At 42.1% G+C, this 14,809-nt stretch overlaps 1 protein-coding gene across 6 annotated transcripts in view; it reads left to right on the top strand.

Moving 5' to 3' along the window:
* adgrl3.1 (adhesion G protein-coupled receptor L3.1) overlaps nt 1–14,809 on the top strand; it is a 97,997-nt gene that overhangs the window by 68,218 nt on the left and 14,970 nt on the right. For all 6 annotated transcript variants that reach the window (XM_029448804.1, XM_029448652.1, XM_029448487.1 and 3 more), the window contains exons 12-17: nt 838–1,021; nt 5,105–5,227; nt 5,432–5,637; nt 6,998–7,174; nt 8,187–8,396; nt 12,421–12,641. In XM_029448804.1, coding sequence (XP_029304664.1) covers nt 838–1,021; nt 5,105–5,227; nt 5,432–5,637; nt 6,998–7,174; nt 8,187–8,396; nt 12,421–12,641 — 1,121 coding nt within the window. The remainder of the gene's footprint in view (nt 1–837; nt 1,022–5,104; nt 5,228–5,431; nt 5,638–6,997; nt 7,175–8,186; nt 8,397–12,420; nt 12,642–14,809) is intronic.

Here is a 14,809-nt window from a genome sequence, read left to right as displayed (position 1 = left end):
CTTCTTCTTCTTCTTCTTCTTCTTCCCCTTCTCCTCCAGCTCTCTTTTCTCTCCGTTTCTTTATCTCTCCCTTTTAGGATGTACGTGTCTCTGTGTGTATGTGGTGTTCATGTCTGAAAATAAGGAGGTGAATTCTTAAGAGCATAAAAGGATTTGAGCTTGAGACAAAATAAGCATTGTTTCCTGAAGAGCGATTCATCTACGCCAGCCAACCTTTCTCCGTTTGGTAATATTGTTGGATTAAAAATCATTCTGTGCGGCTGGATATGACCCAGCAGACATTATCTGATAAAGCGTTAATTTCTTCTCAGACCCTCAAGCACAAGTTTTCCAACTCCAAGATAAGACTGTTGCTTAAAAAAAGAGAGAGACATGAACCAGGTTTGGGGGTGTAGACGCACGGTGATTGCAATCAGCTAATTAGCTTAGCTTGATTTTCTGAACATCTGTGATGGATTTTCAATCACAACATCCTTTTATAAAGAGAATTCTGAAGAAAAAGAAGGTGGTAATGAACATTGCAAAGTGTGGACTGCAACTTTGGAAATATACTTTTTATTTAACAGCTGTGCTTTTGCCTTTGTTATGTCTGCATGGGAATGCCATATTTGCATCACTTACATTTTTCTGTTAACATTATTTATCAACATGATAAATGAAAAGCCACTGCATTCTCACCGTTGCATCTCACTGATTGCTGCCTTCAGTAGTTAATGTTGAAGCAATGTACTATGAATGGATCTGCATTAATTCCAATTAGCATCAGTGACTTAAAGGGATAAAAGTGTTAGCATTAGTTTCCTCCATGTGACCTCCGTGTTTCTGCTGCTGCTCCAGGCTATGGTGGAGACGGTGAATAATTTGCTGCAGCCACGAGCCCAGGCGGCGTGGAGGGAACTGTCCACCACTGGGCAACTGCACTCTGCCACTCTGCTCCTCGACACTGTGGAGACCGGGGCTTTTATGTTAGCTGACAACCTCCTCAAGACTGACACTGTGCAGGAGACCACTGACAACATCCGTGAGTACATTTCTTTTTTAGTCCCTTCCCATCCTCCAAACTCAGTTGGACCCAGCAACTGTCACGGAGCCTGTTGAGATGCCCTCAAGCAAGGCACTTAACCTCCATTTGCTGTGGTGAAGCTACACAGTTGCCAACTGTGGCTGTGACTGTGGCTGCAATGGGCACGTCTCAGGTGTTGAAAGTGTTGCTCGGCTGGAACATAAGCACTTTTACATGTTGTTGAATTGACCTGAATACAATGTAATAGAGGGAATCATTTCTACAGTACAACTTGCTTTTACTTTGGCAGAAATGTGGTAGATTTCATAAGGTTTTCTTTCTTTCTTCTTCTTTTCTTTTTTTTATCTTTTTTTTTAACAGATCTCATAATAACGTAAACCAGCTCTGGCTGCATAAGATCTAAGAATATGATGTAATATCATAGTAAGAGGCAATGCTGACAGCAAGCATTACTGAACCCTCGCCTCAGATCTATGTTTTATAATACAAACCAGAAACAAAGTATACCATCTAACTTCACAGTGCATCACATAATAGGCTATCATCGTCCTTTGTAAGGCAGAATAATGCTTCTTTTTTTTTTTATGGTTAGATGGTTAGGACAAAAGAGAAACATTTGCAAGTTAGCTTGTAGTTTGGTTGGATTCTGAGCTAAACATTGCTAATAAATGAGCTGCAGTAATATTCTACAAGGACGATACAATAAGACAAATATTTTAATACAGAAGCAGAGTTGATATTGAACTTGTTGGACAGGTTAGCCAGCGATACCGTGGTAAATATCTTGCATTTTTAATATATATATTAAAAACATCAGCATTTTGTGTTTGTATGTTATGCTTTTTGAAGAAATTTAGTCCAACTCCTTAGTGTAAAATACTTTCTAATTTCTGTGTGTGCTACTTGACAAACCACTCTGTCAAATAAATAATTTGTGTGCATGAATAAACACAACAAAACATAACAGAAATATGTTATCCCTTCAGCAACATTAAAGGGAAGTCAAAGATAACCATGTTTTGTTCATGTATCTCAGTCTAAAATCAGAATAAAACTGTAAAACTGAAGTGACTCATTTTGATCTACATCTTTTATATCAAAATTGTATGATATAGAGTAGCAAGAGCAAACAAGGAAAGCATACAATAACAGAACCATAGAAATTGAAGGGAATGTAACTTCTGGGTGGTCTGTCCCTGATTGGATTTGGCGCAATAACCTGTCAGGTCCTGCCGTGACAATACTACTGAACAAATTACTATTTTGTGCAAAACATATAATTCAAACGTCTACCATGACGCCTGTTTGGCTCCATGAACATCCCCTTATAGAAGGAAAAAATAACTAATAACTCAAATCAATATGGCTGCGATTGCATTTGTCAGAGATTATTTACTATCTGTGCAAAAATCAAATGGTTTGTAGCATTCGCAAAACAACATTTACAATACACTAAATGTATTTACAGCTTCACACAGCTGCTCTATTATGTAGAGCAGCTGTGTGAAGCTGTCAAAGAGAGTTCCTGTTGAAGAGGTCCAGGTTGTTGTGTGTGTGAGGTTTTTGTAGGGGTCAAATCCACAGACACAGACCCATCCTCATCCGACACAAAGCAAGGGGGAAACTGCTGCCTCGAGGCGTCTGATGCTAGGATGAATGCTTTGCCAGAGACCATAATAATTCTTTATTTATTTTTCCCGTATTTTCTTCACTCCACTTCTAGGCGGAATTGACAGAGCTGGTTATTATGGGGTTGTGCACATCACATCACTTCCCTCTCCTCTCTCTTTCTCCTCCTCCCATCTCTCCTCATCCTCTCTCACTAATCCTCCCATCATTAGGCCATAGAATAAGGTAAAAACACCGGCGAACAAAAGCCCTCTTTGCTTTTCACGCCTTAAGTTGAAGATGTATCTCCGAGCCATCTTTTCATCGGTACGCAGACCAGCGAGTTGCACTCACTTGTGTTTCCCTTGATTATCTTCCTGTTTACTTCCCTTTTTGATTTGATTTTTCAAAAGGTGCTACAGTTTATCTCCCTAGTATTCACTGGGCTTGTGTAGGACCCAGTAGGAGTTGAACATTCCTGATGGAGGAGCAGGAGGAATGAGGATGATTAGTGAAGAAGAAGAGTGGATGAGTGCATGCTTGAGGGTGATGGTGGTGGTGGAATGTCAAATGATGTTCTAAGGGTTTTTTTTGGGGGGGTTTTTTTGCTCACTTTCGCACCAGTAAGCAATAAAATCACATCTATTTAAAACACACCACACAGTGATAACATTACAGCATTTCTTTTACATGACGCTGACAGACAAGGTTCAACAAAGTCCGTCCTCACAACATGACTGTGTCTTGCTCTCCCTTGAACAAACCTTCATTCCCAACAACTGCCATCCTACACAATTTCACTTTACATAATTTCAGACTCATCCAATGTTTGTTCCCCCCCCCCCCCCCCCCCCCTCCTGAACGCACCACATACATATGGTTACATAAACAGTAATCGAGATGTAGGCTACCACATCTCTGAAGAACTTAAAACAGGAAATCATCTTTTTGTGGAAAATTTGGTCTCCGCATTCCTCTCCCTTTTGTGCCGTTAATCTTCCCTCCCAGCTAATCCAGTGGGCAGATCCACCATGATTATCTCTCTCTTTTATTCATAACCGCCTCTCATCTCTTTTTCTTCTTCCATCCTGACTTTCCTCTCCTCCCTCTCTACTCTCCTCAGTGCACTTTTTAAGTCCCCCATTTTATTCTTTTTAACAAGTCTTTCAGAGGAGAGTGAGCGACGGGAATAAATTATTTGAGTGACGATGATTTTTAAAGAAGCCACTGCAGTTTACTGTAGGTGATATTATTGTGTTAGATTTTTTGTGTGAATATGCGGCGCAGTATTAGGCAGATGAATAAATAGTGTTATTATTAGAACCAAAACAGTGATTTGAAGGGATAACAAAGCAGTAACAGCGTGCGTGTGTGATAACGATAATGAACAAGTGTGTTTCTTAGGAAGAGGATTGTCATGACAAGGAAGCTTTAATTAGATTAGACTCAGCGTGTTTTGATACCCCGCTGTTGTGTGTGTGTGTGGGTGTGGATGAGTGTGTACATGCGTGTGCGTCTGTGTGTGTGGGTGGGTCGGTGTGTTAATTTGTGTCTGTGTGTACATAGCTTAAATGTTTAGTTTGGCTCGTGTGCAAGTAAGGGACACTTAACCAGTGTTTCTATTTCTTTCTGCCAGTATTTGCATATCAGTGTCTGTGTTTATGTCTGCATGTCTCTCTCTCGGCCTCCATTTCCTCTCTCCCAGACCTTAGCATCTCTTGCCTTTGTGCCCTATCTATTGTACTCTGAGAGAGAACATAGTCTTCATTCTTGCTATCGCCACTCTAGTCCTCTCTTCTCATTGTCTCTGCTCGTTCCCCCATCTCTCATGCTTGTTCTGACTACCCTATTTCTTTGTTACTTCTCTGCAGCACTTGACCCTAACCTCCTCAACTTCCTTTCCTTTCACCCTCTTCTCCCACTCCACCTCCTCCTCCACTCTCATTTCCATGTACGCACGTCCTTGTGTTGTTTATTCGATCAAGGAGGTGTTTTCACCATGAAAGCAGTGTCTAAATCACCAAATCACTCAGAAGCACAAGATAGCGATACAGCAAAAAGGTATAATGAGTCCTTAATTAGAAACTTTATCTAATGCATTACATGGCCGTAATCAGGAATGTGCTAACGAACCTGGATGGTGAAATTAGATTCCCACAATACAAGAAAGAGGCTGGATTATCTACCTCGATGCGTTCATTTTCTTTGTTTAGAAGAAGCGAGGATTCAGGATTCTTGCCTGTATTCTGCTGCGAAGCACTTAGTGAGAAAACATTGTTATTTACAAGAGCAGGAAAGCAAACCTGATGTAACGTGCTGTGCCATGACTTGACATTAGGATGTGTGTGTGTGTGTGTGTGTGTGTGTGTGTGTGTGTGTGTGTGTGTGTGTGTGTGTGTGTGTGTGTGTGTGTGTGTGTGTGTGTGTGTGTGTGTGTGTGTGTGTGTGTGTGTGTGTGTGTGTGTATCCCAGAGCTGGAAGTGGCCAGGCTGAGCACGGATGGGAACCTAGCAGACCTGACATTCCCTCAGTCAGAACTACACGGAAACTCTATCCAGCTGTCAGCCAGCACTCTGAGACAACACGGCCGAAACGGTAGAAGCGAAATTTCCCATTATCTCTTCCTCTCACTCTCTATGACCCCCTGTCCCTGTTCCCCCCCCCCCCCTCTCTGTCTAACCCACTTGAAATACTTTTTGAAATCTCTTCCTCACATCCACCGTCTATTTCTGTCATCATGGTTTCAGCCAACACTTATCAACTTCATCATCCTCCATGTTCCTGTGTGTCTCCTTACAGGTGAGATCAGGATGGCCTTTGTCCTGTACAAGAACTTGGGGGCCTACCTGTCCACGGAGAACGCCAGCGTTAGACTGAGCAGCGATGCGGTCTACCCTAATTACTCTGTTATTGTCAACTCCCCGGTCATCACAGCATCCATTAACAAGGAGAGCAATAAGGTTTACCTGTCTGAGCCCGTGGTCTTCATCGTCAAACACCTACAGGTAAGAGAGGCGCCACGTGATGACTTCATTTTTTTTTGTAAACAATTAAATAATAACTTGGATAAGGCTTGATACTTTCTGTGTAGCCCAGGCTTGAAAGTCTTTATTCCTCTGTGCCATAGACCACCACTGCCATCCAAAAAAAACACATAACTGAGCCTCACACTTGAAATAGGTGACATGTTCCTTAAATAGCACTGGAGTTTATTTAAATTTAATTTCACACGTACCGTTCTAGAGCACCAAATGTGTATTATTCCACAACTGAGAATAGTTCCCAGCAAATGTATTAATTACTCGTGTTTGAGTAGCGTTTGCGTTTGCTTTTTTTAAAGGAAACATACATTGGTCTTTAAAGATTTCCATCTTTATTAGCAATGATTGAGCCACAGACAGGCTGGTGTAGTCGTAAAGTATTGAGAGTATTGTGTTTGTTTTGGTCTTTTTATGGAATGTGTTGACAATAAGAAAATGATAGAATAACGGAAGCCCTCTCCTTTTATAGACTCGTCGAGACACAAACATGAGGACTTGAGATTAGTTTTTGTTTGCTGTGGGCTTCCCTTAGTTGAATATTTAAAGTTCTTGGTCGTATTTATCTATAAAAAGAAAATGTCACGTGCGGCCATTGTTTAGAGATCTGAAAGTCTTACAACTGATTTGTAAATGACTTTAAACAAGTCTTGGCTCGATTGACGTTGACTTGCCGGAAATGACACGCGAACAGCTCGAGTGCCGACAATAATACCGGAACTGAATTAGAGCGTAATTCCACATTGCTTCGTACTGTGTGAATTGTGGTGCTCAATGCAACACTTTTATCTTGTGTCGCTCGTTCAACAAGCAAATGTTGATCCAGTTGGTGATCCAGCTTGTTGGCAGCAAAGAAATCCTCACTGTGTCACTTCATTTTGAGAGTAACTTTACCAACCCAACACACACAGCTCCCTCAGTTTACACAACACAAGCAGCTTATACACTTCACAATCTCACACAACAATCATGGACACGGCGCTGTTGCCTCCTGCCATGTCTCTCTGTTTATTTGTTGCTGCACTCTCGCATTCTGGCCCTTCTGTTTGTTGTTTTGTTGTTGTGTGTGCTTGACTCCCTCTCTGTGTTCCTTCCTCTCCATCCCTTTCTCCACCAATTCCTCCCACCATTTTCTCACTTTCTTTGGCTCTCCCAACACTTCATCTTTCTACCTCCCACCTCCCCATGACTAAGTATCCGTTCTCTGCCTTCCTGCTCTCCCACCCATCCTCCTCTTTGTCCCTCTCTCTCTCAATTTCTTCTTCCCTGTCTCGGTTCCTCTCTCTGACTCTCTTTCTCTCTCTTCCTCCTCCTCCCTTGCCCCTAGCATTCGGAAGAGAACTTCAATCCCAACTGTTCATTCTGGAGCTACTCCAAGCGTACCATGATGGGATTCTGGTCTACCCAGGACTGTCGTCTGCTGGCCACCAATCGCACACACACCAGCTGCTCCTGCACACACCTCACCAGCTTTGCAGTGCTCATGGCCCACGTGGAGGTGAAGGTAGGCGTTTATTCTCCTGTGCCTGCCAGGACGGGGATGGTCAGGATCAAAGGGTTAGTTGTTCATCATTTGATTAGCATTGGCTGGCAAGGCTGGTCAACATATTCTCAAAAGAGGGAAGGAAGGAAGGAAGAGAAGGAGACCACAACATCTGGAAAATAGATTACATCTCTCCAGACTCTCCAGTACTGAGTAATCATACATTGGCAGGAGACATTTTACAATTGATTCGTCAAGCCAGATGATGACATTGAGTTGACAACATTTTTTTTAAAGCACTTCAAACGTTCAGTCTATAGAGTTCTGGATTAACAAAACAGATGCATTTAAACAAACCATAGACACGTACACCAGGGACCAAAGCTGCAATTCCTATTTTATTGTAAAAAAATGATACTTGACTGATCAGAAAGTGAAAGTGGCTCATTTATTTTGATATCCATGAGCCACTGTGGGCGGTGGATAAAACCTTATTGTTCCGCCATGTGTGGGATAAGTACTCTTTGTCTCCCTCTTTTGTTACGTTAAGACCAAGTTCCTTCTCACAAATCGGCTCTTGTAACTCTGGATATTGTGTGACACCCAATCTCTCCCTCTGGGCCAGAGGATGTGTGTTACTTCTAAAGGGGTCATGGTCAGAGCTAGCTTGGCAGCCCTTTGTGAACACAGTGTGAGGGTTTGAGCAGTAGATCCATCACAGCAGTGCTATGTTGAACATTGCTCTGCCTGCCAGGTTGCAGGACACTGATGGATAGAGCCAGCACACCTGTGCAACGCAGCGTAACGCTGTGGCCCTGAACGCTCAGCGACACACAGCCAGACTCACATCAGTCAGAAGAGGGTGGGGGGGTGGGGGGGGGGGCGGTGATTTGTGTATGTTATACCATATGTTTCATGTTACATCAATATGACTCATGTATGTTTCTAGCAAAACAGAATATAGCTAAATATAGTAGCTGTTAATGGCTAATCAACTCAATCTTGTCTCTTGCTTTTCTTGCCCCCTCCACAGAAAGCAGACAGCATGCACGACCTGCTCCTGGACGTCATCACATGGGTGGGGATCCTGTTGTCCCTGGTTTGCCTGCTTATCTGCATCTTCACCTTTTGCTTCTTCCGCGGGCTGCAGAGTGACCGCAACACCATCCACAAGAACCTCTGCATCAGCCTCTTCATCGCTGAGTCACTGTTCCTGGTGGGGATCAACAGGGCCGATCAACCGGTAAGAAGGGCAATATGTTATACGCGTGTATGTGTACAATATACGGCATATTTCTTTGACTAGAAGTTATGGACAGTTTTGCTCACAGGCTGAATTTTAAAATGTTTTATTCATGCTGTGTTGGCACAGGCATGGCGGAACTGTCCACTGACCAATACCACTGATCATACTGCATTGTTGGCAATGTAAATTGTGAAATATTTACTAACTTGCTGTCAGTGGTTGACCACATTGCAGCAGCATGAATAAGAAACGGCAGATTTGTTGCATTCATCGTTCCCGGAATTAATCGAAAGCAGAAATTTCTCCGAGTGGCTGTTAAGAAAACATATATTTGTATTCAAACCAGGCTGGATTAGTGCGACGGTTTTGCTTGTAAAAAAAAAATGTGAAGGGAAGAAACTGCAAAAACAGAGTTTACTGGCAATGTTTGGACTGCACATGCTTAGTATTCCATGACATTGTTACTATACTGAGTGTGAAAACCTTTCTCAGATTAATCGTTTTACAGTTTGAGGATTGCCAACAAAGGCAGAAAAGGAGACAAAAACACGATTGTAACATTAGACTGATGGCACAGTCAAGTTATTATATTATTATTATATTTTTATTATTATATTTCTTAAATGGCAACTTAACCATTATATAATAAAATGTAGGTAGAAGAAAAACCTAATTTGCTTGTTGTTTGGTCTCTTCCCTGTTGCAACAGAAGGGATTTACAACGCTATTGCATATTACACGTACTTGCTTATTGGCGAGATAATTTTATTAAGGCCCATTCGTTTGCTTTGTTTTTAGCTTTGCTGACGTTTATGCTTCAGTCTTCTGTTACTATCATTTCCCCCCTCCGGCGACAGAGTGAATCTTTTGCCAGGGAATGCTGTTGGTTGCGAGGGGATGTTTGTAAAGCACTCTAACTTTCACAAGCAAAGCCCATATGAGGCAGGATAGTGCATTTGACCATTTATATAAGAAATAAAACCAAGACACCAGTGTGCACACATCACTGCTAAACTGTAGAATTACCGTGTATAAACCCAGGCCCGTGTGGTTAACACAATTGCGGTCTTACAAAGTGATGTTTCAAAATGTACTCTGGATATTGATCATGAAAGTGCTGGCAAAGTGGTGTCACTTATTTTGAGTTTTTTTTCGGTCTTCTTCTAAAAGATTGATGCTATGCCGTCAATAATATTTAAGTATCTCTGCGATTGTGAGGAGCAGAATTTATGTTTGGGACATACGGTACACGCTGCCAATATGTAATATAAATATTTATAGTACAGTATAGTAATACATTTATAGATATCCCACATGAATTCAGAGTTCAGTATAGAAACACTTGTTCATATTAAACGATGCAGAGCCCGGACGGGTCAGGTAATGTGTGCTGACATTCAGTCAGTCTGAACTGGCTGTGTGTAATTGTGTGGATTAAAATGTAAATGAAGTAACACAATGATCCTTATTCTTCAGAGTCATCTATGCATTCAAGTAAAAACAGTTTGTGCAGCATGCTCCACATCTTTATGGACATAGCTTACTAGGCCCTGTCGCAGATAATAATGTAACAATTACCATTAATGTAATAACTCTTAATAACGTGCTTATTTTTTTTTTTAAGCAACAGTAAGAAAAACTGTTATGGAACATAGTGATGTTAGTATTTTATCACATTATCCTCCATCCACTCAATTATTCCATTTGCAATACTATTTTTAACCCAATTAATAGCGTAATAACCAGTCAATAATCTATCTTGGCAATTATAGTTATTACATTATTGGCTGCTACAGGCCTTGTGCTTGTATCAGTGATGCCTTCTTTAGAGTTACAGGTTGACTGGCTCAAGTGGACTCAATTTGATTTTAACAGTGGTGCCGTTCTCAGCAGCCATTGGGACTTTTGTGAAAAGGGGCTAAAGTAACTGCACTATTATAACCCACAGTAATTGCTCACTACTTTTCACTGGCGCTACCCAGACCATACCAGATTGGGACTTTTTGTTACGGTTAATGATGCATGACCTCTACTGCTCATGTGGAACTGCACTCAGCTTTTGCAACTCACAACTGCAGGAGAGAAGGAACAATAAAAAAGAAATACAAAAAGAATCTAAAGCTATGTGGAAAAAGAACCAACTGATATCAAGCTCCATCCCTAATGATGCAGTTTTGGCTCGACCATCAGGGCCCACATGGTCTGCATTCAAGTCACAGCCCACAGTTGTATAATCCATATGGTTCGCATCCAATACGCCAATCACGGATGGATTAGGCCTTTAAACCTCACTTGGATTGCAAGCACTTACACAAACATTGCATGGGGTCAGATTCTCAGATTTCCCTTTAATTCCTCTGGGCAAGGTCACCCAAATATAATCAGCGTATACTGTAGGAAACCTTGATGTGTGTACATAGTCTTACTGTACTATGTGCGTACACAATGCAGTTATAGACATCATACACGTATCACTGCGAGGTCGACTTTATTTTCTTTGTGAGCTTGTTTGAATCTTACCAGAGTGTTTTAGTCTTTGAGGGAGGAAGCGCTCAGGGCTGTATTCTTTATCCCCTCGGTATTATTCAAGAAGCCTAGAGCAGCCTCACGCCTTTGCATTCTGCTGAGCGTTCAATGGGAAAATATAAATTACTTGTTTTGACATTGAGATTTGTATATTTCTCTTTGTCTGTGATGTTGTAGGAGGAGGGATCGTGTTGCTTTGTGTGCCACCGTATTTGTGTGTGCCGTTAATTACTGGTGACTATTTGTGACCTCCATTAACATCTTCAGCGTCACTTAGCTCGCAGTCGGTTAAGCCAGTAATTCCAGCAGGAAAAACTAAATGACTTTGCATAAGCAGACACCTTTTTTTTTTTTACCTATGTGTGTGTGTGTGTGTGTGTGTCTTTGTGTGTGTAAGCTACACTGTGCGATCATTAGAAATGGAAATGAGTGACTCCCTCGCCCCCTAAACTCATTGTCTCTCAGACATTAGGTAATTGTCTCTTGCTGCAAACCCCTCCATTATAAAAGTCTGTTAGCTCTCCCATTCAATGATTTAGGAGTGACTCTTTAGATTAGAACGTTGCCATGAACGTGACGAGCCGGATCTCGCCTTCTCATCTTGAGCTCCCCTCTTTTCTTTCCATCCCATTGCCTAAATTGTTAATGCCGTTTTAGGTTTGATACCCCTCTTTCATTTTCCTACTGCTGGTTCTTTCGCTGCTTTTTTACATTCAGCAGACTCTCATAGGGTTTTATCATCTGCCTCTCGAACTCTTTCACGTCCCTTTCATCCGTCACTTTTCACTGGCCGCTCACAATGTGATTTAAAATCCATTTACTCGCAACGTATATATCCACTTGTTGGTACAATGTTATCATTCTTTTTTGATATTGGATAATTATCATTTTACAAGAAACTAAATTACGAGGGTGTACAGTATTTTGATGTTCACGTAAAACATGTCAACAATTCAGATCAATCTAAGCTCATGTTACTGCTGGCTTTTTACAAAAACGTTTCATCTTCTTCATACCCAGCGGCCAAGTCTCGGGAGTTCTACTCGTTTTGTTCATCATAATGTATTTTCAACAGCGTAGTGCCATGTCGTTCGCCCTCCTCACAACCTCCCCCCCCCCTCTTCTCTCTCAGCCCCTCTCAGCTTTGAAAGTGCTTTGCTATTTCTGTTTGAAATGTGGACAATTAGCAGAGGCTGCAGCACCACCATATCACTTCTATTTTTCTCATGTATCGTCTTTGATAACTTGTAGATGTAGACGTGGAGTAAAGTGTGAAGGAGGCTCAATTAATATTGCTATCTGAAAGTGATTTTGAGTCTGTCGCCTGCAATTGCTGTTATAGTATAGAATGATTGTGAGATCCATTTGTATTTTCCATATCCTCTCCCTCTTCTGTCTATTCCAGAGTCTACCGGATTAAATACTCCCTGTGCATCATTGTGTGTTGTGTCACTGTATTTTTTAAATCCTCTCCATCTTTTCTTCCCCTCACCAGATTGCCTGTGCGGTCTTTGCGGCCTTGCTCCATTTCTTCTTTCTGGCAGCCTTCACCTGGATGTTCCTGGAAGGGGTGCAGCTCTACATCATGCTGGTAGAGGTGTTTGAGAGCGAACACTCTAGGACTAAGTACTTCTACCTGGCAGGCTACGGAGTGCCTGCTGTCATAGTGGCCGTCTCCGCTGCAGTGGACTACAGGAGCTACGGCACCGACCGAGTGTAAGGATAGAAGGGGTGGCGAAGAGAGCGTAGCGTGAAGGATGGATGGATGATGGGGCCAGGGAGGAAGGGAGGGGGTGCTGGAGTGCCTGCTGTCATTTTGGCTGCGTCTGCCACAGTATACTCTACAAGCTGTGGCGCTTCTGAAGAGTCAATACAGAGAGGTTGAGAGGGGAGAGAGGCAGAGAAGAAGGAAGAGAGGGGAGGGGGGGGGGGGTATGGGGACAAGCAAGGGGAGGATGCACCACAGAGTGCCTGCATGAGCACAGCAGCGACAATGTGTGAATATGGAAGGATTTAACGGGCAGGATGGAAGGAGGGGGTGCACAGTGGAGCCGATTGAGGCAGAAAAAGGAGGGGTTTCAGTGTGAGAGTGTGAGGATGGCGGGATGGAGAAGGGAGTGATGGAAGAGAGTGTCAGGGTGTGCACACGTCCTTACTGGTTTGCACTTGTGTGTGCGAAAAAGAAAAAGCTGGCTTCTCCCCTGGAGGAAGTGCAGGCCGGTGGGTGGGATGGGGACATACATTAAGAGCACATGGCAAAGTATTCATGCACGCTTGACTTGTCCAACCCGAGACACATGGTGAATCAGTAAGCATCTCATTCATATGAAATATATGCATAATAGGCCACCTACAAATACACCGGAGTGAATATAATATGACTTCCCCATGCGTGAACTGTCCACTCTGTTCATGCTGGGACTTTGAAAGAAGGCCAACATTTTATTTATACAGTTCATATGCATATTATGAGCATAATGTGCATATATAGTGCAATATACATGTATTTGACCTGTCCTCTTTTCTGTGACTGTATGAAATCATAAGGACGAAAGAGGACATTTAGAGACATGGCAAAATAAAATCTCCGACCTCAATTGCTTATACATGAGCGGCTCCATATAGAAAGCGAACAATGACAGGACACTATAGGACCGTTAAATGATTCACATGCTCAAATGCTCACGTTCTCTGCTGCTCTTGAGGGCTTTTGTAGTTAAGACCTCACAGCTTTCCCCTGGCTACACATCAAATCCTAGAGGTTTGAAGAAAAAAGGGTTGAATTTAACGTTGTTTAACCGTCAAGACACGCCAATCCGTATGCCACTTAAATCAATATTTCATTGCGGCATGATCATTAAAACATGAGAGTCTGAATGCCAAGCTCTGGATGAATAATCAGACTGCATGCCATTAGCTAACAGATAAAAGAAGTGCCTTGAGGAGATAGCTATGGTTTAACTTAAAAATGCAAAATGACGTCATATATTTGTTTTTTTTAAATCAGAGTTATGCTTTTGTTACTTGAATGTAGAAGATTCATGTCACCAAAAAATATTTTTAAAATAATATTTAATATTTCACCCAAGCAATCAATCTTTCTTCCGTTTAATGGACTCGTGCCTCATGGATTTGAGAATAAATTGACACAGCAATTTTATTATCAAAGAACATTCAATCAAAAGCGAAATAAATAAGTTATATGACTCATTTATCAGTCCAGCCTTGGAAATGGGGCTGCTCATCATGTTTGACACAACACCATGAGACGAAACCTCTGGAAATATCATCTGCCATCCCTGCTGTGTCACCTTGTCACATAATGCGCCATATTCCCCCACATTAGCCAGTGGCACTGAGTCTCATTCACCTCCCATAATGAAGGTGGCAATGACTTAGCAATGGAGCCCTAATGGAGGATACAGTGACACAGTCAGGGACCCATAATGGAGGGCTCTCTAATGTGGTGGAAATTGAAAGATTAATAATTCAAAAGCAGCTGGTCATGAATCAGTCGGCCATTTTGCTCCAGCGGTTTTTCTGTGCACCTTTTTCTGCAACCCATTGGGTCTGACCTCAGTGGAGGGCATTCTGGGACATCCCCCCCTCCCCCTCCCTTTGCTTTCTACTATTGACGAGTGAAGATGTGTGGGGTACTATAATTTAGCATAGAGCAGTATATCTTTACTACCAATGTTAACCTTGGGGTCAGAAATAAATGTGCATGTGTGCTCATGCATGTCTTGTGTTTGTGTGTGTGTATTATACATGTGTGTGTGTGTGTGTGTGTGTGCCTCCTCTCTCTTTTAACCTCACCGCAGCCATTCCCAGACTCCATAAATAGCCTGGTATGAGGGCTGCTTCCATAACTCAGTATTCAAATG

The sequence above is a fragment of the Cottoperca gobio genome, chromosome 1 (genome assembly GCF_900634415.1).
Source record: "Cottoperca gobio chromosome 1, fCotGob3.1, whole genome shotgun sequence".
NCBI classification, from domain to species: Eukaryota; Metazoa; Chordata; class Actinopteri; order Perciformes; family Bovichtidae; genus Cottoperca; species Cottoperca gobio.
The sequence above is the reverse complement of the archived record's forward strand: the minus strand, read 5'-3'. Positions and strand labels throughout refer to the sequence as shown.